We start from the raw sequence: 25,423 nt of genomic DNA on the forward strand, positions 1-25,423 counted from the left end.
TGAGCCTGTACCTGTAAGTGTTTCTGATGGAAAGGTGCAGTGTGTCTCCTGTCACAGGGCAGTGCAGGGGGCTGAGCTCAGGCCAGGTTCTCCAGGTTCTTCTCAGTTGTCACCTTCACTTTGGAATAAAGTCCCTCTGCACTTCCAGAGAGTGAGCTGCCTTCAAAGTCTCCCTGGGCTGACTTCTGCAGCACCTGCTCCCTAGTCCCCAAGGTGTGAGACTGATTTTTGTTGCAGCCCATGTCATTCTGTTGATGGCTGTCACATACTCTGGCAGATCTTGGAAGCAGCAGCCCCGTGTCCCCCACCCTGTCCCTGGGAGGATAAAACCAGGGACAGTGTCTGTCTCACTGCCTGCAAAAGCCCATGGGAGTGATCCTCACCACAGAACTTCTCCCTCACACTGCTGTGCTGTTTGTTTCTCTCAGGGGGGTGTCTGGGCTTGCTCTGAAAGCTCCATACCCTCTGCTTTCCTAGGAAGTTTGTCCCTGTGGTCCATGACCAGCCCATTCAAGTCCCTTGCTTCCATTCTCCTTGCAGTGTCTCTGGCTTCACCTTTCAGCGTCTTTGCTAGACAAAAGTGTTCAAAGTTCCCAGCCTCTCATTACTGGGGCAGCCTTCATCCAGCATGAGGTCATCTCACAGGCTGCTTTTGATAAGCTCTGAGGTTTTTTTCAGTCTCTGCTTGTAGCTCATGGTGGTGACAGGCTGGTGGTGACAGTGCTTGGCCACTGCTGGCACAGGCTGCTGGATGCAGTTAGGCTGTGGAGAGCAGCAGAAGGGTAGTTTTGCTGCAAGTACTTGAAGCCTACAGGACACTTCTTGTTAGGATTGGCCAACAGCTGGCTGAAGGTGAGCCAGTATGTGCCCAGGTGGCCAAGAAGGCAAACAGCATCCTGGCTTGTGCCTCAAATAATGTGGCCAGCAGGACTAGGGAGGTGTGTGACTCTCTGTCCTGGGCACTGGTGAGGCCACACCTCACATCCTGGGCTCAGTTTTGGGCCCCTCACTACAAGAAGGACATTGAGGTGCTGTGGTGGTCCAGAGAATAGAATAGTCTATTTTCTGGTCTGGAGAATAGAATAGAACAGAACAGAATTAACCAGGTTGGAGAAGACCTTCAAGATCATCCAGTCCAACCTATCCCCCAGCACCATCTGATCAACTAAACCATGGCACCAAGGGCCTCATCCAGTCTCTTCCTAAACCCTTCCAGGGATGGTGACTCCACCACCTCCCTGGGCAGCAAATGTGGGCAACAAAGCTGGCAAAGGGTCTGGAGAGTGGTTCTTACAAGGACCAGCTGAGGGAACTGCAGTTGTATGGCCTGGAGAAAAGGAGGCTGCGGGGAGACCTCCTCACTCTCTACAACTCCCTGGAAGGAGGTTGGAGCCAGGTGGGGCCCTGGTCTCTTATCTTATCACTTGGGAGAAGAGGAAATGGCCTCAGGTTGAGCCAGGAGAGGTTTAAGTTGGATATTAAGAAACCCTTCTTCCCCAGAAGGGTTGTCAAGTTCTAGAACAGGCTGCCCAGGGCAGTGGTGGCATCACTGCCCCTGCAAGGGTTTCATAGCCAGGTAGATGTAGTGCTGAGGGATGTGGTTTAGTGGCAGCCTTGGCACTGTTAGCTTTCTGGGTTTGGTCTTTGCCAACCACAGTGACTCTGTGGTCTGGCCAAGGCATGCTAAGAACACAAGTCCTCCACACAAGTGGGCTGAGCCAAAGGGCTGATGGCCTCATCCAGTTTCAAAAGTACAACTGAACCACTGGGAATAAAAATGACCTTTGGTGAATTCTCTTTTCCTTTCAGCCTGCTGTGAGGTATCTACCTGTGAAGAGCAGGCAGGGCAAGACTGCAGCTCTCCAAACTGGCCTCAGCATGAATTAAGTTGCATTAACACAGTTAAATATAGACAGCACTGAGCTCCACTCATCCACCTAGCAGAAGATGAGCCAGCAGGTCAAAGCTCAGCCCACTGTAACAGCTCCTTCAATTTAGAGCCATAGTTTGGGGCTGCCCTCGTGGCTCTTGCTCTCCTCAAGTCTCCAAAGCAGGACAGAGGTGTGAGGAGACAGATTTCAGTCTGTCACCACGGGGGAAGGGGGAGGAAGCTGATAGGAAAAGGAAGATAAGTTGGAAATTGCTTTGCCAAGCCCACCAGCAGCTGCTGCTGCCCTGCAAGCTGCAGGGCCCTCTCCCTGTGAGTGACAAAAGGAGCCAGGTTCAGCTTTACATGGAAAAACACTGCAGCAGAGCCTCCCTGCTCTAAATTAAGCCACAGCTGAGCCAAGAGGGGTATTGGGTTTCTCCCCTCATCCTCTCCCCTCAGAGCTCGGCTCCCAGCTGGCTGCTCCTGTGGGACAGGGTGGCCTCACTCCACTAATGCCACCTCAATCCCCATGCAGCTCTGATTACAGCTCTGAAACCTATCTGCTAGCAGGGGGTGAAGCCCAGGGCCTCAGAGCAGCTTGTTGGGCAGTGAGAAGGAGTGAGCTGTGCAGTGTGGTGGTGAGAGGAGGCGGGGGTCATCCTCCCACCTTAGACTGGGGGAATAGAATCATAGACTCATTCTGGCTGGAAGCTACCTTTAAGATCATCAAGTCCAACTGTTGCCCAGCACTGCCAAGGAGGTGACCTGACTGGGGCATTTATTCAGGAATGGGAGGGGATCAGGAGGAGAGAAGCTGAAGGCAGTGAGCTCTGACCTGGTTCTGGGTTGCCCCTGCCACAGGGTGGAAGCTTTCTTCAGAGACCATCTCCAGGACATCACGAGGTCCTGGAGCCTTTGATGAGGCTGATGTGTGCCATGGGGGACAGGCAGAGCCATTCTGGGGTGCTGAGAGGGATCCTGTGGGTGACCTTGGATGAACCAGCAGATAAATGGGGCACAGGGCACCTTCTGAGCTGTCCTGCTAGCAGGAGGAGCAGCTGAGGTCCTGTTGGGGTTAACATGTTCCCATCACCACATTTGCATGGGGAAGCTGATGAGCAACTTAAGGCAGTAGAGAACAGCCCAGCTGGGTCATTATAACCCTCTCTTCATAGAAGAATCATAGAGTGGTTCAGGTTGGAAGGGACCTTAAAGATCATCTAGTTCCAACTGCCCCACCATGGGCAGGGACACCTCTCACTACACCAGGTTGCTCAAGGCCCTGGCCTTAAACACCTTCAGGGAGAGGACATTGACCACCTCCCTGGGCCACCTTCTCCAGTGTCTCACCACCCTCACTAAAGAATTTCTTCCTAATCCTCAGACTAATGCCCTTTTCTGGCATCTCTTCCAGTTCACCCCGCAAAAGGCTGCTCCATCAGCAGGGAGACAGCAGTGCGAGGCAGGAGGCTCCTTTGGTGTCCCCCTCAACCCTCACCAGGCTGTGCCAGGTGCTCACAGAGCTGAGCACCTTTGACTGAGCTCCCATCCCCACCTCACTCACTCTCTCAGACCCTAGAGAGGGGCCTGACCTCAGCCTGTGTGCCACAACTTCCAGCAACCAACCAAAACATAACTCTAAATTCATCCCCAGAGCCAGCCCCAAGCTCCTGGTCACAAAGCAGCAGCGCTGGGGCTGTCAAACCTGGGAGCATCCCCTGTGCTGGGGAAGGCAAGCTGGGCACAGTAAAAATGAATCTTATTAGAGCAGAAATCAGGAGCAGGGAGAGTGGAGGGAGGGCTTTGGGTTTTTTTTTCTTTTTCCCCTTTTTTCTAATAGCTATGAATTAAAGCTAAATGATTTTTATCACCACCCAGCCCTCCCCCTACTTCCAACCCAGCAAGATGACAAATGAATCAGGATTTAAGAGAAAAATAAAGATGGAAAATGAGAACCTATCACCAGCCTGAAACTCTCTGCAGGGAAATGCTGCAGGGAGAGCAGCACAGTGGGGCTGGGATCCTCCTGCCCTCCAGGACCCACTCCCTTACAGCCCCAAAAGTCAGATCACAGAATCACAGAAACATTAGGTCACAGCATCACAGCCAAGGTTGGAAGAGACCTAAAAGATCATCAACCTGTCACCACAGACCTCATGACTAAACCATGGCACAAGTGCCACATCCAGTCCCCTCTTGAACACCTCCAGGGATGGTGACTCCACCACCTCCCTGGGCAGCACATCCCAGTGGCTAACAACTCTCTCTGTGAAGAGCTTTCTCCTCACCTCCAGGCTAAACCTCCCCTGGCACAGCTTGAGACTGTGTCCTCTTGTTCTGGTGCTGGCTGCCTGGGAGAAGAGACCAACCCCCACCTGACCACAACCCCCCTTTAGGTAGTTGTAGAGAGCAATGAGGTCTCCCCTGAGCCTCCTCTTCTGCAGGCTAAGCAACCCCAGCTCCCTCAGCCTCTCCTCCCAGGGCTGTGCTCCAGACCCCTCCCCAGCTTTGTTGCCCTTCTCTGGACACCTTCCAGCAGCTCAACATCTTTCCTAAACTGAGGAGCCCAGAACTGGACACAGGACTCAAGGTGTGACCTAAGCAGTGCTGAGCACAGGGCAGGATGACCTCCCTGCTCCTGCTGGCCACACTGCTCCTGATGCAGGCCAGGTGTTCAAGAGGGGATTGGATGTGGCACTTGGTGCCATGGTTCAGTAGTCATGAGGTGTTGGGTGACAGGTTGGACTTGATGATCTTTGAGGTCTTTCCCAACCTTATTGATTCTGTGATTCAGGCTGGAAAAGTCCCTCAGGGTCATCAAGTCCAAACGATCTCCATCACACTAACCCTGTGGTCACACAGTGGGGTATTCTTGTGCCTCCAGCATGTGGAGAGGAGGATTTGGAGGCTGCTTTTAGTTTGTGTGTGGAGCGGGACTTAGAGTCAGTGTGCCTGAGAGCCAGGGAGGGTGAGCAGAACTTGCTGATCCCCTGCTGACAGGGGGGTGGACATGGAGTCAACAGGTTGAACATAGACGATTTCACCTCAACACGAGGAGAAACTTCCTTACAAAGAGGGTGCCAGAGCCCTGGAGCAGGCTGCCCAGAGGGGTTGTGTAGTCTCCTTCTCTGGAGACCTTCCAAACCCACCTGGATGCCTTCCTCTGTGGACTACCCTAAGTGATCCTGCTCTGGCGGGGGGCTTGGACTCGATGATCTCTCAAGGTCCCTTCCAACCTCTAATGCACTGCTGTGAGTCACCACCCCCAGAGGTGTGCAATAAACATGGGGGCACATCACTTCAGGACGTGGTTCAGTGGCCGTGGTGGTCTTAGGCTGAAGGTTGGACTTAATCTAAAAGGTCTCTTCCAACAGAAACAGTGCTGTGATTTGTCCTCCAGCTGAGTCTCCTTGATGCACGGCTGTGGGCCATAAAGCCCTGCTCTCCAGGGGCGTGTGGAGCATGAGGAGTGATGTCACCATGCTTATCTGCACACATCTCTTAATTACATTGCCTTTAAGCACGCAGTCAATTATGCTGAGGTCTGAAGAGCTGAAGTCCCTGGGCAAAGACTGAGCTGCAGCAGCAGGATGAAGGCTCCCGGGCATCCAAGGGGCACGTGAGGGGCATCCAGATCTTGCTGCAGCAGATTAGGGCCTGAAAGCATTGGCCAGAGAGCCATGGCCAAGGTGCTGCCTCTCCCTCTGCACATCAAGTTAAAAATGCTGCTGAAAGCTTCATGGCTGGTGCAACAGCAAAGCTGGGCTGAGCCAAGGGGTGCCCACTCTGGACATCCTCCCTCCAGAGCCCAGAAAAGCACACAACCCAAGGATGTATTTGTAGAGCCCAGGATCAGCTGCCTTGTTTCTCTCCCCTCACCCCACAGGCAGCCCTGAAGATGCTTGGAGGATGTCAGCCCCAGCAGGAGCACTCCCCAGATCTCATCTGGATTTGGTAGAAGGAGCCTGGAGCAGGACAAGGACCAGTGCCAGGACAGGGCCTGACGCTGTTCTCTTGATCTTGGCTGACCTGTGTTTGCCCATCCCGGAATAACAGAGACCACAACCCAACCCAGCCCCTTCCTCTCCCCTGCTTTGGCTGCAGATGACAAAAGCTGAGGAGATGACCCCAAAGATGGTTTGTGGAGATGTTACAACCTCCAGGTCTCTGACTTGGATGCTGCCCATCAGAGGGAGGCATCTCACCTCTTGGCTCCGTGCCTCAGTTTCCCCATCCCCAGGCCGTGACAGCTCCTCCTCACACAAGGTGGTGGGGGATTATCTCCTTCCTTGCAGGGCTCAAAGTGGGACACTGAACCACCCCAGGGAGAGACCTGGTGGCTTGCTGGGGGCTGCTGTACCCTAGGACTCCCACGGGCGGCCCTAGGCTGCGCTCCCTGGCCCGGGGGTGAGTTTTGGCAGGCAGCACAGGTCTGCCCCTGCCGCTGCGGTGACAGACAGCTCCTGAACCAGCCCCCTCCGCACTGCCGCTCCGAAATAAAAATACCTTCCCCTGCTCCGCTCCGCTCCCGGCCAAACTTCCTCCCGGGGCAAGGCTGGGGGGGGACGGCAGCCCAAAAATACACCCGGCCAACCCCACCCCCACCTCACACACCCCATCAGCCGGGCTGAGAGATGCTGTAGGGCAAGACAACGGTCCCCAAAATCCTCCACCGCTTCCCCTCTCCCCTTTCCCCCCCCTCCCGCCACCCACCCCCCATAGCGGTGCCGGAGCCTGGACCCCCGGCCCCTCGCCCACCTCCACCCGCGGCCCCGGGGCTCAAGGTCAGTAGCGGGGAGCGCTTCGGGGCCGGGAGGGGGGCACGCCGCTCTTGCTGCTCCAGGGCTTTTGTCACCTCCGCCTGGCTCCGGCCCCCAGCCGGGGGTCTGGGGGTAGCGGAGGGGAGCAGGGCGGGGATGAGGATGCTGCTAGCGGACAGCAGTGTTCTGCATAGGGTGGGGTGGGGGATGCTGTGCTGCGGACCACCGCTCCCGCCCCACCGTGCACCTGACTTGGCAGCCCAGCAGCGATCAGGAGTTCCGAGAGTCCGAGGGGTGCCCACCGCGGGGTCCCCAAGGGCAACCGGGGTCGGGGGGGGTCGTTAACAGCCTCCCTCCCGAGTCGTTTGCAGGGTGCTCCCTTTAAGGAAAAAAAACCCCAAACATCAACCTTTAAAAGCGTGGAAAGGAGGGAGGAAAGCTGTCGGAAGCCACCCCGGCGAGTGCCCTCCCGCCGCAGAAGACCGCAGGGGACTGCAGGGAGGTGGCAGCTCGCCCGCCCCGCCTGCGGCAGCCTCGCACAAGGGGGACCCCCCCAGGAACCCCCACCTCACCCTGCGGCTGAGCTCACACCGGGGGAAGGCTCTTTCCCCGCCGGGAAAAGCCTTTTCCTCCAGGACTGGGGAAAATGGGATCCCCCCAGAGAACCCTTCCTCCCCCAGCTCTTAAAGTCCTCAATGACCAAACCAATCCTAATTAAACAGACACCACCCCAGACACCACTTGCTCCCACCCTAAATTGCGATTTTAGCGTCAGGTTTTAGCTGCAGAGCTCAGGGCTGCCTGAGAAACACATCTCCCCCAGGTTAATTAGCCTTGAGGAGTAATTAGCCCAGGGCTAATTGCAGGGCTGGTATCCCTAGAGCCCTGCCCCAAGCCTGGGCAGTGGTCTGGGGGCTCAGCTGCACTTCTGGAATCACAAATCAGTTTGGGATTATGGAGCTTTAGGAGCTTCCCAAGATCCGGAGATTGGGCAAAGCCCCACAACAAGGTAGGCTGCAGCCCATGGCATAGGAGTAGGGGCATCCCACCGTGTCCCCTCCAGTGTGGGCATCATTGTGCTCTGTCCTGGATCCCATACATGGATCCAGTTAGCAGGGACATCAGAGACACTCTGGAGGAACCCTGTCCTCCAGACAGACATCCACCCTACTGTACAGCTTGCTGGGAAGAGCCCTTCCTCAGGACTCCCCAGCCCTGCTGCTTCCAAAGCAGGATATTAGGAGCAATTTCTTTGCTGAAAGAGTGGTCAGGCATTGGAACCATCTGCCCACAGAGGTGATGGAGCCACTGTCCCTGGAGGAGTTCATAGGCATGGTACTTGGGACATGGCTTAGTGAGCATGGTGGTGCTGGGTTGGTGGTTGGACTGGCTGATCCTAGAGGTCTTTTCCAACCTTAAACAACTCTGTGCTTCTCTGGCATCCTGGCTCCTGGGTGGGTTTTGCAGCAGGACTCAGCAGCAGCCTCCTTCCCCACACCTGAGCTGTGACCTACAGTTCAGCCTCAGGTGTCACCTTCTGCTCTCCGCCTCCCAGCCTTCAAGGAAGCTCACAAAGCAGGAGGGCAGGCGAGCTCTCATCGCTGGTTTTGCTCTCCCTCCTTCTTCCTTCTCCCAGGTCTGGATCCCCCACACTGGTTGGGAAGGTGAGCTGCTGCCATGGGGGTTAAAGCAGCACTCCCCAGCTACGAGCTGGGGTTCTATGCCCTCGTGGTGACGTGTGCTGTGGTCTACAGCGGCAGTGGGATCTTCGAAGCATCCAGAGGTAATGCTCCCCACCTCATCTCCCTGGGAGGGGAGAGTGGATGTCAGGTGGCTGCTTTTCTAACTGCCAACACCAGCAGCAGGCTGCTTGGGAACCCTTTGCAATGTTCAGAGAGGATTTTCTGCCTTTTTGCCTGGTTGTCTCCTCGTCCCCATTTGCACAGCTGAGGGCAAAAGGCTCTGGGATGTCACAGCTCTCCAGCCTGGAACAGGCAACCACCCTGCCTGCACAGGGCTGGTAGCCAAAGCTTTTGTCTAGTGGCCCCAAAACCTGAAAATTCCATGGGATCAGACAAAGGTCCCTGGGGTGTGCACAGCAAGAAGGCTTTGCTGGAAATTCTGGCAGAAGCAGCTGATGTTCCTGACTCCTGTGGTTTTGTTCCTGGGAATTTGTCACTTTGGGAAGGGCTGTTTGAGCCCTGCTGGCTCAGCATTGTGGTGAGGGGGACATCCTGCCTTGCCAACTCCCCACTGCCCACTGCTGCTTCTGGACAGGGGCAAAGAAGAAAGCTGGGGAGGATTTGAGGTGATAAGGTGAGGGGCAGTGGCTTTAAGCTGGAAGAAGGGAGATTTAGACTGGAGATCAGGAAGAAATTCTTTCCAGTGAGGGTAGGGAGACTCTGGCACAGGTTGCCCAGGGAGGCTGTGGTTGCCCTCTCCCCAAAGGTGTTCACGGCCAGGTTGGACAAAGCCTTGAGCAACCTGGGCTGGAGGAAGGCAGAGGGGCTGGGACTGTATGATCTCTAAGGTCCCTTCCAACCCAAAGCATCCTCTGATTCTCTCCCCTAACTCTGGTTCCTTTGCAGACAGCATGAACAGGAAGGCTTTCCGGGACGGCATCAAGCCCGGCTGGCACTACTTCGGCAGGAAGATGGTAAGCAGAGGAAGGACTTGGTCTGTTCCAGCCACTGGTGACATGGTTGCTGCTGACCCCTGGAGAAGCAGAGCTGTTTGGGGCTTTTTTCTGCTGCTGACACACTTTTGCAAAGTCCATGTGACCTGTGTTTGTCTCCCTAAAGAGCTACTCAGGGAAATGTCAGCCCTGCAGCACCACTGCTGCTCTGCTTCGTGTGCGCCGAGAGCAGCAACCTCTGCAGGCCTCTCCTGGGGGGGTGTGACCAAGCTGAAGTGCTCAGGAGCCCTTGGGTGTAAAATGGGAAGAAAAGGCTTTGAGATGTGTGTTTTTTCTCTCCATGAAACCACAGAATGGTGGGGATGTCTGATGTCTGGAGATCACCTGATCTGACCCTCCTGCTAAAGCAGGGCCACTCACAGCAGGTTGCCCAAGAGCACAATGCACAGGCAGGTCTTGAAAGTCTGCAGAGAAGGAGATTTCACAACCTCTCTGGGCAGCCTGGTCCAGTGCTCATCACCTTCAAAGTAAAGAATCACAGAATTGTCAGGGTTGGAAGGGACCTCAAGGCTCAGCCAGTGCCAACCCCCCTGCCATGGCCAGGGACACCTCACACTGCAGCAGGTTGCTCACAGCCACCTCCAGCCTGGCTGCAAACACCTCCAGGGATGAGGCTTCCACCACCTCCCTGGGCAACCTGTGACAGTCTCTCACCACCCTCATGGGGAACAACTTCCTACATCCAATCTGAATCTCCCCATTTCTAGTTTTGCTCCATCCTCCCCAGTCCTATCACTCCCTGACACCCTCAAAAGTCCCTCCCCAGCTTTCTTGGAGCCCCCTTCAGGTACTGGAAGGCTTCTCTGAGCCTTCTCTAGACTGAACAACCCCAACTCCCTCAGTCTGTCCTCATAGCAGAGCAGCTCCAGCCCTCTGCTCATCCTTGTGGCCCTTCTCTGGACACCTTCCAACACCTCCAGACCCTTCCTGTACCAGGAGCCCCAGAGCTGGACACAGTGCTCCAGGTGGGGTCTCACCAGTGGAAGTTTTCCTTAAGTTCAAGGGAAATCTCCAGACAGGTGTTGGGGCACAGGTGTGAGGGCTGAGGGCACTGAGGTGCTGGTGCTTCTCCTGCAGGATGTGGCTGATTTTGAGTGGGTGATGTGGTTCACCTCGTTCAGAAACGTCATCATCTTCGCCCTCTCGGGACACGTCCTCTTTGGCAAGCTCTGCTCCATGACCCTGCCACAGGTGAGCCAGCCACGTGGTGGGATGGATTTGAAAGCACCAGGGTGGCCTGATAACTCTGCATGGGGGGGATTTAAAGATGTCCTAAGTTAGGGGAGCAGGGTTGAGGCTTTCTCCCAGGTGCCCATGGGTCAGGTCTGCTCTCTCCTGGCAGCACCGGGCTGTGATGTACATGCTGTATGGGATCTCGGCTGTGCTGGGCAGCATGGGGCTTGTCTACCTGATGATCATCCTCTCCCACTGCCTTGTCCTCTACTCTGTTGCTCTGGCCAAGCAGAAGTGGCTCTGCTACGTGGCTGGACTCTGCTGTCTCGCCTCCTTCAAGATGGAGCCATTCAGCTCATGGCAGGTAGGTCCCTTCCAAGGAGCTTCGGGGGCACCCACAATCCCTGGGCACTTCTGGCTACATCAGAGCTCCCACAGGGGTTGGAAGGGAGGGGACTGTTATGCTGCTGAGCTTGGGAATAGTCCCACAGGACCTGTGTCATGCTTTGGTGGCTTCTTGTAGGGTGAGAGCTCAGGACATGAAGCCTTCTTGGTGGTCCAGGCAATGGTTTGCCAGCCAGACAAGACCTGCTCAGTTTCCCCACCTGTGACACAGAGCTGGGCTGGGCTCAGCAATGCCCACCCCTCTCTACCACTTCCAAGCTCCTCTGGGATGCAGAGGCCAGCTGGGAAAGCAAGCCCCAGTTTTGTCTTTCCAGCAGCAGTAGCTCCAGGGACAGTTGGTGCCAGAGCAGAATTTGCCTGCTGCCCCAGGGCTTATGTCCTTCACAGAGCAAGGGAGCAGAGAGGTGGCAGCCTGTTCCTGGTGGTAACTCTTTGTTTCTCATCCAGAGTGGGTTTGTAACAGGAGCTTTTGATCTTCAAGATGTCCTCTTCTACGGGGGAAGCTGCTTCACTATCATGCGCTGCATGAGCTTTGCACTCGAGAGCTCTGAGAGGGAAGAGGGCATCTACTCCATCTTTGACCTCCTCAAGTACAACTTCTACCTCCCATTCTTCTTCTTCGGGCCTGTCATGACATTTGACCAGTTCCATGCCCAGGTGAGTACTCCTGAGGCCAGGCTGGAGCAGGACCTCTCCCCGGGTTTGTTTGCTCGGGTTCAGTGCCTACAAACCCCTTGTGCCACAGGGGAGGCTGCAGAGCTTCTCGTGGCCACCTAGAGCCTGGCCAGGCTCTGGGCTGTGCAGTGGGGCTGTGGTGTTTGTGCAGGGGGGCTTCCACTGCTGGGGTTAACCTTTCCCTTAGGATTTTTGGCCATTTCCACTGACTGCCCTGGAAGGGAAGCTGTTGCTGTGGTGAAAGCATCATGCTGAGATCAGGAGGGGAGGAGGGTTCAGCTCATGTCCTTGCTCCCTGGGCACCTGCCCTGCTCAGTGTCTCAGATTCCATGTCCTATTGCCTCAGCAGCTCCATGCTGGGAGGCAGTGGGGAGTGCTAGGCATGTGGGTACCCACCCATGGGACCTCTGCATGCTGGTGGTCGTGCCAGCAAGGACAGCCTCATGTTTCCATCCAGCTGGTTCAGCCAAGGAGCTCCAATTTCCAGGGTGGTCTGTGTGTCTAAAGATGAAGTTATTTCCCCAGGACTAAGGGTGGAAGACTGTGTTTCAGCAACCAGGGGCTTCCTCTGCTCTCCATGAAGTACCCTGGTGCCCCAAGTCTTTGCTTTTGAGGGGCAGACTCCAAACAGTGCTGGGAAACATCATCAGAATCCTGAGGTGGGACCAGCCAAGCCCTGGGGCTGTTTCATAGCCAAAGACCAAGCAAAGTGGCAGCACCCTTTCCCTCCTCACTCTTCCCATCTCAACATCCTTTTACATCAATGATCAGCCTTGGTCACCAAGCCCAACTGCTAGCTTCCCGTGGGAGGGACCTCTGGTTTGGTCAGCTGCTGTGCTGGGAAGAGTTGCCACCACCCCTCTGCTTCCTGTTACAGCAGAACATTGACTCTGGGGACTCCAGGTGACATCCAGTCCTTCTGCAGGAGCATTTTGGCACAACATTTGTGTATTTGGAAGACAAACCAGCTCAGGGCAGAGGAGAGCAGCCAGAGCCTCCCTGCTGAGGAGGAGACCAAAGGCCCACCCAGCCCTGCACCTTCTCTCCAACAATGGGCTGGTACTGGTTGCCTAAGAAAGGGTTTGGGCTGGTCCCAGTAAGCAAGGTGAGCTGGTGGGATCTGCTCCCCATACTGCTGGAATAGCTGCTTCATCTGTCCAGCCAGGCAAGCATGGCTACAACAGCCACACTGCCCAAGCCCCATCAGAGGGGTACAGTGCCCTGGGGTGCCCTCCTCACCCCATGTCCTTCTTCCTTCCCCAGTGCCCATCAGCCTTTCCTACAAACTAGGCAGCCCTGGCTTCTCCTAACACTGCAGCAGAGTATCTGCAAACCCAGGCATTAGGCTCCTTGTGTCTCCAAGACCTGAACTCCCACCACTCCTACGAGAGTTGGTCTGGAGGGGGTTTTATTCCCTGCTCCTTTGCACAGCCCCAGACCAGGATGAGGTTCCACTTGATGAGGGATTCTCCTCGTTGCTAATTAAATCACTCACCACAAGGGCACAGGGAACATATCCCCAGCCCTTTTCCCATGCCCCAGCCAGGGGTCCTGTCTTGGCCTGGGCACCACTGCCACCTCCTGGCTGATGCCCCCCTGCACTGCTGGAGCTGCAGCTAACTGCAGAAGTGAGTCCCTAATTGCTCAGCAGCAGTTATGGAGGCAGGCAGGTGGAGACCCTTCCCCAGGGTGGAGGATATGGCCCAGTTAGGGAATGGATCTGTCTCTTTGGTTCCTACTGGTGCTATGTCCTGGTGGAGCCATTGCACCACCTTGTGTGGTGGGAACTCATCTGTACCAGGGCTTGGGCAGCCTCATTTGAGTAGAAAAGCATCTTCCTTACTGAACTCATCTGTACCAGGCCTTGGGCAGCCTCATTGGAGTGGAGAAGCATCTTCCTTACTGAACTCATCTGTACCAGGGCTTGGGCAGCCTCATTTGAGTGGAAAAGCATCTTCCTTACTAGGGTCAGCAGAATAAATTCACTTCTATAAGGCAGGAAGTGTGAGGGACACAGAACATGAACCCAATGGAGTGGGATGGGAGGGAGCCTTCAGGGGTGGGCAGAGCACTGCCACCTCATATAGACATGAGAACAAGAGGCAAAGGCCTCAAGTTGTGCCAGGGGAGGCTTAGGTGGGACAGAAAAAACTGATTCCCTGAAAGGGTTGTGAAGCCCTGGAAGAGGCTGGCCAGGGCAGTCCCCAGCCCTGGAAGGATTGAAAAGTCACAGAGATGTGGTGCTGAGGGGTATGGTTTAGTGGTGGCCTTGAAGGTGTTGGGTTTATGGTTGGACTAGATGGCCTGAAAGCTCTTTTCCAACCCAAACAGTTCTGTGAGTCCATGGAAGGTGAGCTCTGTGTCCTCCCACTCCTCTCCACACCAGAGCCTGGTCTCCCACAACTTCTCCTCCAGCGCAGCATCCGGCGACCTCTTTGTGTCCTTAAAGCACTTGGCATATGACAGGCATAAAACAAATCTGGCAGAGGCTTTAATTCTCAGGAATCCTCTGGATTTGATGATGGGGCTGGTGCAGCAGCCTGTGGATTATGCTGGGAGAGCTCCCACCTCTCACAGGGCATAAAGGGAAAGTAATAAACCTAAGAGGATTTGGAACACAGCAGCGATTCTGGCGGCGATGCGAGGACATCGCTCTGCCCAGGGTAATCCTGACAGCTTGCTCTGATGGCTTTTATGTTGCAGCAGCCAGGAACATGACAGCTCCTGCAGGCAAAGCCCAGCCCATGTTTGTACAAGGCACAGCAGAGGTGAAATCCCTGTGGATCAGGTCCCAGCTGACTCAGAACCATGGAATCATAAAATGGTAGGAGCTGGAAGGGACCTAACCCAACCCCCCTGCTGGAGCAGGGTCAAGGGAGCTGGGGTTGTTTAGCCTGGAGAAGAGGAGGCTCAGGGGAACCCTTATTGCCCTCTACAGCTACCTGAAGGGAGGTTGTAGCCAGGTGGAGGTTGGTCTCTTCTCCCAGGCAACCAGCACCAGAACAAGAGGACACAGGCTCAAGCTGCACCAGGGGAGGTTTAGGCTCAAGGTGAGGAGAAAGTTGTTCCCAGAAAGAGTAATTGGCCATTGGGATGTGCTGCCCAGGGAGGTGGTGGAGTCACCATCCCTGGGGGTGTTCAAAAAAGGCTTGGATGTGGCACTTGGTGCCATGGTTCAGTTGTCAAGAGGTGTTGGGTGAGAGGTTGGACTGGATGATCTCTGAGGTCTTTTCCAGCCTCATTGATTCTCTGACGTCCAGGAGGAGCTGGAATTTTGCTGTGGGTTGCTCCTTGTGGATGTGCTCACCTGAGACAGCCTCCTGAGTCTTTCTTCAGGGAGGTTTGGGCCAGGTAGTCGATGGTGTGATTTCCAGAGGAGTCTGCTCTTGGGCCCTGACTGTTTCTCCAGAAGGAGGAGCGTGCTGCCCGTGCTGCCTCTCCGCTCAGCCCTTTCCCCCTTTGCTGCCCTGCCAGGTGAGCACCACGGAGCTCAGGCGCAGGGATGATGAGATGAGGAGCATCCGGGTCCATGCCCTCCTCCACGTGGGGGCCATCATTGCTGTGGACATCTTCTTCCACTTCTTCTACATCCTCACCCTCCCCTCCGACGTGAAGTTCACGAACCGCCTCTCAGACTGGTCCCTGGGTGAGTGGCTGTGCCCAGGCAGGTTCACCTCTGCTCAGCTCTGAGGCAGTGGTGTGGGGCTCAGACCTCCACCCAGCCCCTTTGGACATGTTTGAGTGAAGCCTCTTCTTCCCCTTGACAGTGCACAAAGCTGCATCAGGCCAGCCCAGAGAGCAGGTGGTGGAGGTGTGATGCTCTCACAGGGTCCCAGTGCAAATGGTTGAGCTCAGGGTTTAAGAGGCTGAGCACCAACCTGTTCCTTCTGGCTTTGTCTGGACTGGAAGGGAGCTCAGCACCTCCAAGAAATCAGCTCCAAGCCATTGCAAGAAGCAGATCTGGTATCTCAGATGCCTTCACGGGTGGCCTCCCGTTATGGGTGTCTGTGTGCCCCTGAAATGGCTCCAGGGTGTGGGCTGAGAGGGGCTCAGGGAAGCTGTAGCTGAGGTCTTCAACTGCCTAATGGAGGGTGAACCCTTCTTGAAGGCTGGCAGGGAGGAAGCAGGACACAGCAGACAAGGTGCAGGAAGGCCAAGGCTGATGGCAGGTATGGAACCTTTCTCCTGGGCTGGTCAGACACTGGATTAGAGGTGCAGAGGGGTTACAGAGTCTCCAGAATTAGACACATTCCACACTTAACTGGACAAGGTTCAGAGTGACCTGCTCTCCATTGAAAGTGGGCTGCTGTCTGAGCTACAATGGCACTAGCACTGCTTTAGGGTGTCCTAAGACACTTGGCTGGCCTGACCAAGCATAAATAGTACTCCAGAGGGAGCTGATGTCCTCTGCAGGCTCTGCTGATCAGACCTTCCTGGCTTGTGGTGGAGCTCATGAGCTGCTCACATCAAAGCACTGTGTGGCCCTTAGGCTGTGAGATTAATCCCACCAAAGCTGAGGGCATTTTAGCTTCTGTTTGCACAGGAATTTGAACTCTTTAGTGTTTGTTCCTGCAGAGGTTGTCCTCCAGTGTCAGACATCTCTCCAAGAGGGAGCTTCTGGCCCTGGCTCTGCTGTAGCATCACCACTACCTCCATAGCTGCAGAGAGCTGTGCCAGGGGGCATTTTGCTGGAAGTGTCAATGAAACCTCAGAGGTCAGGGCTGAGAGCTGTGAGGAGTTCATCATAGGTTAACATGCTTCAGAAGGAGGGAAGGAATGACCTCATGCTGGAAGAACTGGGATCTGACTTTCTTGGACTACCAAGACCAATGAACTCCAGGAAGATATTGCCCTTTGGTTCAAGCTTTTAAAATAACTACTTCAGTTTTAGAAGCTCTGCTGGTGCAAGCCAGCATTAGGCTGTCCTCTTGATGCTGTTCACTACAGCAGACTGCATGCTTCCATGGGACCCTGAGTGATCCTGCTTTGGCAGGGGGGTTGGACTCAAAGGTCTCTTGAGGTCCCTTCCAACCTCTGATGCACTGTGATGATGCCTCTCAGCTCCTCCACGTTCCTCTTCACCCATTTGACTCTTCTTTTGCTTCAGCTGGCTTGGCCTACTCCAATTTGGTGTATGACTGGGTGAAAGCTGCTGTCATGTTTGGTGTCATCAACACCATTGCCAGACTGGACCACTTGGAGCCACCCCAGCCCCCAAAATGCATCACCATGCTCTATGTCTTTGCAGAAACGTGAGTACCCCATGCCCAGCCACGAAGGGAACCAGCAGCTCTGAGCTGCAGCAGGTGTGTGTGGTGGGGAGGACACCTGGGCTGTCCTGCTGAGCAGCTGGCCTAGGAGCAGTTGGAGCACAGTCTATATCCAGCCCTGGCTACAGCCCAGGGAAATATTCTTGTGCAGGAGGCACTAGATAAGGAGAGAGGTTCCAACCACATGGATTGTGGGACCTGTTCAAGGCAGCAGCGTGGGGAACTGCTGTGAACAAGGCTCAAGGGGTAGCTCAGCAGGGGACAGCTTTGGGGAGGGGTGTCATGGCTCCCCAGGTTTTCATGTGCATGATGTCATCTGTGTTCCAGGCACTTTGACAGAGGGATTAACGACTGGCTGTGCAAGTAAGTGTCCAACCAGACACCTCCAGTCTGGTCCAGGGGCTTCTCTTTCATCACATAGCAGGCAGACACTAAATGCTGTTCATCCTCTCTCCTGGCTGAATCCCACTGTGGCATGAAGTCATATTTGGTCTGTTTATCCACAAGACCATTGAATTAGTTGCCACAAAGTGGAACAGACTCCCTCAGGAGTTGGGAATGAGAGAGTCCTGTCCCAGAAGTCCCTTTAAATGTGGTGAGTTTAGTGTTCCCTCAAGGGAGGAAGAGTCAGGCTCAGATTCCATGAGGAGGGAAGGGGAACTGAGCCCAGATAGCCCAAATCCTGGGTAACAAAAGCAGCCTGAGCTCCACCTACATCTCCCTCAACCCTTCAGCTCTCTTCATCCATGAGTACACACCAGCAAACCTCTACTGAAGGTGCTGGCTGCTCTGTGACAAAATTCTGCCCACCAGCAAACCTGAGGCAGCCTGGAGTTCTACAGACCCCCACATTTCCCCAGCCCTTTACTTGCAAGAGGTGGAAAGGAGGCATCACCCTCCCTGGGCTGGGACCATGCAGTGACTGTTGTTAGCTCTGTCTCATCATCAAGTTTAGGCTGGAGGTGAGGAGAAAGTTCTTCCCAGAGAGAGTTGTTAGCCTTTGGAATGTGCTGCCCAGGGAGGTGGTGGAGTCACCATCTCTGGAGGTGTTCAAGAGGGGATTGGATGTGGCACTTGGTGCCATGGTTTAGTAGTCATGAGGTGTTGGGTGACAGGTTGGACTTGATGATCTTTGAGGTCTGTTCCAACCTTATTGATTCCATGATTCTAAAGAGCTATAGAGGAACACAAGGTGTGGAGCAGCTGGACTGCAGCAAAGATCAGGTTATTGCTAGAACCTGCCAGACCAAACATCCTTCCCTTCTCGCTGGGTGCTCTAGATGGACCTATGAGGAGCTTGGGGTGGGTGAGCATGGGATAAGGGACTCCAGAGGGCTGCTCTTGATGAGAAGGAGCACCAGCCACTTTGCTTGCCTGCTAGGTATGTGTATGATCACATTGGAGAGAACCATGACAACATCATAAAGGAGCTGGGCGCCAGCGTTGCCACCTTTGCCATCACCACCCTGTGGCTGGGGCCCTGTGAGATCGTTTACATCTGGTCTGCCATCAACTGCTTTGGCCTCAACTTCGAGCTCTGGGTGCAGAAGTTCTTCCAGCAGAGGTTCTTTGCCAAACTGGAGGTGAGGAACTGGGCTGCAAATGGCTGGGGGAAGGTCAGTGGGTCTGGGACTAAATGCTGGTGTTGGGAAAGGTTTGTAGCTGTGGGGAGCTTAAACTTGTTTCTACAAATCAGATCTGCCTTCAGCTGAGGCTGAAGAGCAGTGTCACTGGTGGTGACATCCAGCTCTGTGCCCAGGCCTTCTCTGTGGAGACCTGAGGCTCTCTCCTGTGAATTTTTAGCATTCTTGTGATCAGCTACTCAGCTGTGCAAGGGAAGCACAGTTCTGGTCTCTGTATCTCTTTGTCTTATCCACGATGTCACCCACCCTGAGCAAGTTCCCACCTGCCCCTGAGATGCCTCGTGGCTGGATGTGGAGCTTTGAAAGGCAAAACAGAGGTCCAGGAGGACCAGGATTGCTGCTTCAAGGAGGCACTGAAGTGGCACAGATGGGCAGGAAATGTGAGGTCTGTCCATGGGGAAATGTTTGTACATTTCCATATGGAATTCATAGAATGGTTTGGGTTGAGAGGGACCTCAAGCAGCTTCTAGTTCCAACCCCCCTGCCATGGGCAGGGGAATCATTTGTTCTTGTTCTGCAAAATATCCTGACATTCTGAGTGGGTTTGAGCTGGTTTCTGCTAACAGTAAAAGTTCAGAGACTGGGATGAATTCTTTTCCAGCTGCTCTCTGGGGCCAAGGACATGTTGGGAGAAAAACTGTGGAAGCTCTGTCCTAGAGACAATTCTGTCCCTGGTTTCTTTTGCCCAGCCTAACACTGGGAGGTGCTAAACCTGTTCAGTAAAGCCCACTTCTGAATAAAGACTTTGGAGAGCAATCCTCCTGTTTGCTCTCCTGGTTGAACTCCCAAGCAGATTACAGCCTCACAGGCAGTGAAAGCCTTTCCCTGTGGCACCACCACTCTCAGCACTAAGTGGCCTGGGGCTTCCTTGTGCTCCTTGAAGATTGCTCTGAGCTGCTTCCCAGCTGCACTCTCACCAGCTGCTCCTGAGGGTTACATGCCAGTGACAATTTCACTCTGCTGCTGTCACAACTTCTCAGGTCCTTTATCATTCCTAAGGAACAATTCCTACCCGGAGCTGGGAGTGGTTTGCACACCAGGCTGACACTAACCCTGGTGCAGTGCAGCGTTCATCTGCCTGCAGCAAAGGCTGACCCAAAGCAGCAGATGAAGAGAGGAGGACTCAGACATTGTTAACACAAAACCATGTGTGACATCTGCTCCATACACAGGGGACCTCAAAGCAGCAGTCCAGAGCCTCCTGTGCATCCAAATCAAGGAGCAGAGCAGAAGTTTTACCTTGGTCTTATGTTTCTTCATCCCAGAGAAACTGAAGCTGTTCTGATTTCCATCTACCCCTCTAGGGACCCAGCTGGAGTTTGATGGGAGTTCAAGCAGTGGATGCCCTTCCCTTACTCTCTGCTCCTCTCTCCTCCCCAGGCTAAGCTCCCAGAGGGCATGTCCCGGCGGATTAGGGCAGCTTTTGGGGCGGTGAATTTCTGGGCCATCGTCCTCTACAACATCCCAGCCCTCAACAGCCTGGAGTTTGCTCTGCTGGTGACCAAGAGACTCCTCCTGACAGGTAAGGGAGGAGGGAACCTTGGCTCAGTGGACTGGATGCTGGTAGGGGGAACTGAGGACCCTTTCTTCCCCAGAAGAGTTGTCAAGCCCTGGACCAGGCTGCCCAGGGCAGTGGTGCAGTCCTCATGCCTGGAGGGCTTTAAAGGCCATGGGGGATGTGGTGCTGAGGGCCTGGGGTTAGTAGTGACCTGGCAGAGCTGGGACAGTGGCTAGACTTGATGATCCTAAAGGTCTCTTCCAACCAAAACGATTTTCTTGTGCTATGTCTGGGACTTCCTGGGGTCCACAGTGCTCTGGCCATTGGCTTGTCGTGTGGTTGCTCCTGGCTGTGCTTAATTCTTGTGCAAGAGGTGCAGGCAGTGGTTTCATAGCTCCCAGCCTTCTCCTGGGAGCTCTCTGGGGTACCCCTTCCAGGTGTGCCTGTACAGCTTCCAGCACAGCCTCATGCCATCACCTAGACTCCTCACAGCAACACAAAGGTCACATTCACCCCACCGAGGTGCGCTGTGAAGTGCTCCCTTGCTGGAGAAAGGGATTTCCTTGTCCCACCTCCTTTCCTTTTCATTGAGCAGGGAAGTCATTCTGCCCTGTGCTCAGCACTGCTCAGGCCACACCTTGGGTCCTGTATCCAGTTCTGGGCTCCTCAGTTTAGGAAAGATGTTGAGATGCTGGAAGGTGTCCAGAGAAGGGCAACAAAGCTGGGGAGGGGTCTGGAGCACAGCCCTGGGAGGAGAGGCTGAGGGAGCTGGGGTTGCTTAGCCTGGAGAAGAGGAGGCTCAGGGGAGACCTCATTGCCCTCTACAACTCCCTGAAGGGAGGTTGTAGCCAGGTGGGGGTTGGTGTCTTCTCCCAGGCAGCCAGCACCAGAACAAGAGGACACAGACTCAAGCTGTGCCAGGGGGGGTTAGATTGGATGTTAGGAAGAAGTTCTTCCCAGCAAGAGAGATTGGCCACTGGAATGTGCTGCCCAGGGAGGTGGTGGAGTCACCCTCCCTGGAGGTGTTTAGGAAGAGACTGGATGGGGTGCTTGGTGCCATGGTTTAGTTGATCAGATGGTGTTGGGTGATAAGTTGGACTTGATGCTCTCAAAGGTTTTTTCCAACCTAGTTCATTCCATTCCATTCCATTCCATTCCATTCCATTCCATTCCATTCCATTCCATTCCATTCCATTCCATTCCAACAGCTACTCTTGCATCAACTTCAGAGTGACACAGCTACAAATCTTTGTGCTGCAGCCTGCTCTGTGTGTTTCTAATTGGTGGGTGGTGGGACTAATTTGAAGCCTTCTTGATCAGCCCAGGGTATAAATAGCTGTCAGGAGCCCACGCTCTCCAGCCCTCCCTGGGACAGGGCTGGCGTGGGACACGGGTAATGTGAGGCTCTGGGCTCAGTGTGCCAGAAGTGCCTGCCTGCTGAGCTAGCTGGCTTTTGCTGGTTCCATTATTCATTTCAGAGGTCCTGTTTTAGCTGGTACAAAGCCTGTGTCTCCACTCTGCTGTGGATACCAGGCTCGTGGCTGCAAACGTCATCAGACCCTTCCTAAGGGGAGGATTTGCTCCCAGCTCTTAGTCACTGACACAGATCTGTGCTTCCCTGGTTGCACACTCTGTCCCCAGTAGATATGGGGCAGTGCTGGGGCTCAGCATCAGCATCAGCAGTGCACTAAGCTTCCAGAAGGTCACAGTGATGAACAATGATGGACATGGGCAGGTTGAATCATAGAATGGTTTGAGTTGGAAGGGCCCTTAAAGATCATCTAGTTTCAACCCCCCTGCCATGAGCAGGGACACCTCCCAGGCTCAAAGCCTCATCCAGCCTGGCCTTGAACACTTCCAGGGATGGGGCATCCACATCCTCTCTGTGCAGCCTGTTCCAGTGTCTCACCACCCTCATGGTGAAGATTTGTTTTATAGCCAATCTAAATCTCCTCTCTTCCAGTCTGTAACTATTACCTCTCATCCTACACTTCTCAGTCAAGAGTCCCTCCCCATCTCTCCTGTAGGCCCCCTTTAAGTACTGGAAAGCCACTGTAAGTCTCCCCACAGCAAGTCAGGAGATCTCATAGCAGAGACAGAATGGGCAGCAAGTCAACTGTGAAGTCTTGGTGCACCCAGGCATCCTGGAAACTTCTCTCTCCTCTCAGCAAAGCTGTAGGGCTGGATCCACAGTGGAAAATGTCCTTGGCCATCAGGTACTGCCCAAACCCACCTGAAAAGCAGCAGTGCTGGAGAACAGAATCAGAGAATTGTCAGGGTTGGAAAGGACCTCAAGGCTCAGCCAGTCCCAACCCCCTGCCATGGACAGGGACACCTCACACTACAGCAGGTTGCTCACAGCCACATCCAGCCTGGCTGTAAACACCTCCAGGGATGAGGCTTCCACCACCTCCCTGGGCAACCTGTGCCAGGCTCTCACCACCCTCATGGGGAAGAACTTCTTCCTAACATCCAAGCTGAATCTACTCATTTCTAGTTTTGCTCCATCCCCCCCAGTCCTATCCCTCCCTGACACCCTCAAGAGTCCCTCCCCAGCTTTCTTGGAGCCCCCTTCAGATCCTGGAAGGTCACAATTAGGTCTCCTGGGAGCCTTCTCTCCTCCAGACAGAACAGCCCCAACTCCCTCAGTCTGTCCTCACAGGAGAGGTGCTCCAGCCCTCCATCCCTGCTAGGTGAGCAGCTATGCCTAGATGACCATGTCTGCCTTCATCTTCTAGGTTTCCCTGTCAGCACCTTGTCCATCTGGTTCATCACATACTGTGGAGTGCAGCTGATCAAGGAGCGTGAGCGTGTCCTGGCCATCGAGGAGGAGAAGATTGACAAGGCAAAGGTGGAGTAGAGGAAGGCATCAGCAGGCTTGTCCCATAGCCTCCTCTCCCCTCCAGCCACTGCTGCCAGGCCAGCCACTGCTCCAGGGCTCTCCAAGCACTCCTGACAATCAGACTGCTGTAGCTCACCCATGCAGAAGTCACCTGGAAAGCAAAGGTCACTCTCTTGCTGCAGGACAGATTTTTCTCTGAGACACAGTGGGCTTTTCACAGGCTCCCCATGCATGACAGACTGCTGAGGCAGGCTTCCAGGACGCTTCTTTAATGCCAGAGAGAACCATCCCCATCATTTTTCTGATCCTTGGACACCATGCAGGCCTGGAGAGTTTTCTCCTTGCTTCCTGTAACACTTGGCCCACCAGCACTTGCCTCTCCTGCAGGACCTGTGTCTCCCAGGGGAGACTCTCCCAGCCTCACAGCTGGATGGAGAAAGGAATTAACTGGTGCTGAGCCTGCTCTGAGAAGACCCTCTCTAGGTCACTTCCAGCCCAAGCACCCCATCTTTCCTTCACCACAAGAAATGGTCAGCATGTGCTGCCAGGTGTTCAGCCTCTCTGGCTGTGCAGTGAGGACTGCCAAAGGGCTCTGCAGGATCTAGACCTGCCAAGAGGCTAGTAAATAAACAGGACAATCTTTAGAGCAAAGGGAAGGAGGACCAGGAACAGCACATTGCAGGGTCCTTGTGTCCCCCCCTGTCAGCAGTGCAGGGGTAGCTGTTGCCACCTCTGCAGAGCAGGTCCCTCCGGTGCTAAATGTCTTGAACGAGCAAAGAGATTTAGTCTCAGCCTGAGGCTCAGTTAATGAGAGTGCAGGAGCCACTCCTGCTGCCCAGCCAGCCTGCATCCTGGCCAGCCTGCCTGGGGAGCAAGTGTGCTGAGGAAACACAGCACATGGCTCACAACTGCTGTGTCCACAGACCCCACTTCACTCTCAAAGGGGCCTCCACCACTGCTGGGTCTGAGACCAGTGAGGCCACCACGACCATCCTGCTGTGATTCATGTCCTGGGACTCAAACCAAAGCCCACTTGCTTGTTTTTTCCCCACACATGCCATGGACAAAGGTTTAAGCTCACATTCCTGCCCATGGGTGAAGAACAGAAGATGCTGTAGCCAGCTCCTGCTGATCTGCAACCAAACCATCTCCTGACTCAACTGACTCTGGTGCATACAGCCTAAGCCTGTGACTGCATGGCTGAATGAGCACACACACGGATGTACAACCAAAGGAGGACAGTCCTGAGTGCAGGGCAGTGACTGGGGACTTGGTGGTGGAGGAGAAGCCTGGGATTGCCTCCTTGGAGAAGCAGAAGTGATTGGGGACTGGGTGGTGGAGGAGAAGCCTGGGATTGTCTCCTTGGAGAAGCAGAAGTGATTGGGGACTGAGTGGTGGAGGAGAAGCCTGGGATTGCCTCCTTGGAGAAGCAGAAGTGACTGGGGACTTGGTGGTGGAGGAGAAGCCTGGGATGGCCTCCTTGGAGAAGCAGAAGTGACTGGGGACTTGGTGGTGGAGGAGAAGCCTGGGATTGCCTCCTTGGAGAAGCAGAAGTGATTGGGGACTGGGTGGTGGAGGAGAAGCCTGGGATTGTCTCCTTGGAGAAGCAGAAGTGATTGGGGACTGAGTGGTGGAGGAGAAGCCTGGGATGGCCTCCTTGGAGAAGCAGAAGTGATTGGGGACTTGGTGGTGGAGGAGAAGCCTGGGATGGCCTCCTTGGAGAAGCAGAAGTGATTGGGGACTTGGTGGTGGAGGAGAAGCCTGGGATAGCCTCCTTGGAGAAGCAGAAGTGATTGGGGACTTGGTGGTGGAGGAGAAGCCTGGGATAGCCTCCTTGGAGAAGCAGAAGTGATTGGGGACTTGGTGGTGGAGGAGAAGCCTGGGATGGCCTCCTTGGAGAAGCAGACTTTGGGATGCTGCTTTGAGAGTGGACTGAACAAGTGTAGGTGTGGTGCCTTGGGGAAAGGTGGGGGCTGAACTGAACACACAGCTCTGGCTCTCTTGCACTTTAGAGTAACTTTCAGTGGCCTTATGTCTGGGTGATGGTGGTGGTTGGTGAGGGCAGAATCTGGACCACTCTGCCCTGTGGGTGGAGGTGCTCGGTGCTGGTGCGTTCTGGCTTCCAGGTGGATGAGACAGGATCGGTTCCTAGCCAGCTTTCAGCTCTGCCAAAGCAAGTTGTGAAGCCCCTGGTAAATCTTGTTTCTTTCTGTAGCAAATAAACGTTGGACATCCGTGGTGCCTGCTGCCCATCACTGGTATGCTGCTGTAATGCAGGGGACACCCTGGGCACTGCCCTGCCACCAGAGCTGAGCAGCACCAGGACCTGTTTGTAGGTCCAACAGTAGCCCAAGGGATTGCTGAGTTGAGCAGAAATCCACCTTGGGAGCATCACCAGAGTGGAGGTTTGCCTGCACCTGGATTTATATTCACCTTTATTTTGACTCCCCCTTCACACTGGTGAAACCTCTGGGGCCTGCTGCCACCAAGCTGTCACCCATGTAGTTTTTCAGTTGGAAGCCACATTGGCTTTGTCTCTGGAAGCTCCACCAGACCTGTTGGAAGCAAGGGCAGGCACTGTGACTCGGTGGG

The 25,423-nt window shown here is 54.6% G+C and overlaps 1 protein-coding gene across 1 annotated transcript; it reads left to right on the top strand.

Annotated features, from left to right (window-relative positions):
• The first annotated feature begins 6,407 nt into the window (after positions 1–6,407).
• On the top strand, positions 6,408–25,076 carry HHATL (hedgehog acyltransferase like). The gene is made up of 12 exons (XM_068145884.1): positions 6,408–6,654; positions 8,267–8,413; positions 9,219–9,286; positions 10,403–10,516; positions 10,668–10,862; positions 11,351–11,560; positions 15,053–15,224; positions 16,686–16,830; positions 17,176–17,211; positions 18,230–18,431; positions 19,872–20,013; positions 22,728–25,076. The coding sequence occupies exons 2-12, from the start codon at positions 8,308–8,310 to the stop codon at positions 22,847–22,849; spliced, it is 1,512 nt and encodes a 503-aa protein (XP_068001985.1). The 5' UTR covers positions 6,408–6,654; positions 8,267–8,307; the 3' UTR covers positions 22,850–25,076.
• The last annotated feature ends 347 nt before the right edge of the window (positions 25,077–25,423 follow it).

The sequence above is a fragment of the Melanerpes formicivorus genome, unplaced genomic scaffold (assembly GCF_026170545.1).
Source record: "Melanerpes formicivorus ecotype bairdi unplaced genomic scaffold, bMelFor1.0.p_v2 SCAF_13, whole genome shotgun sequence".
Classification (NCBI taxonomy): Eukaryota; Metazoa; Chordata; class Aves; order Piciformes; family Picidae; genus Melanerpes; species Melanerpes formicivorus.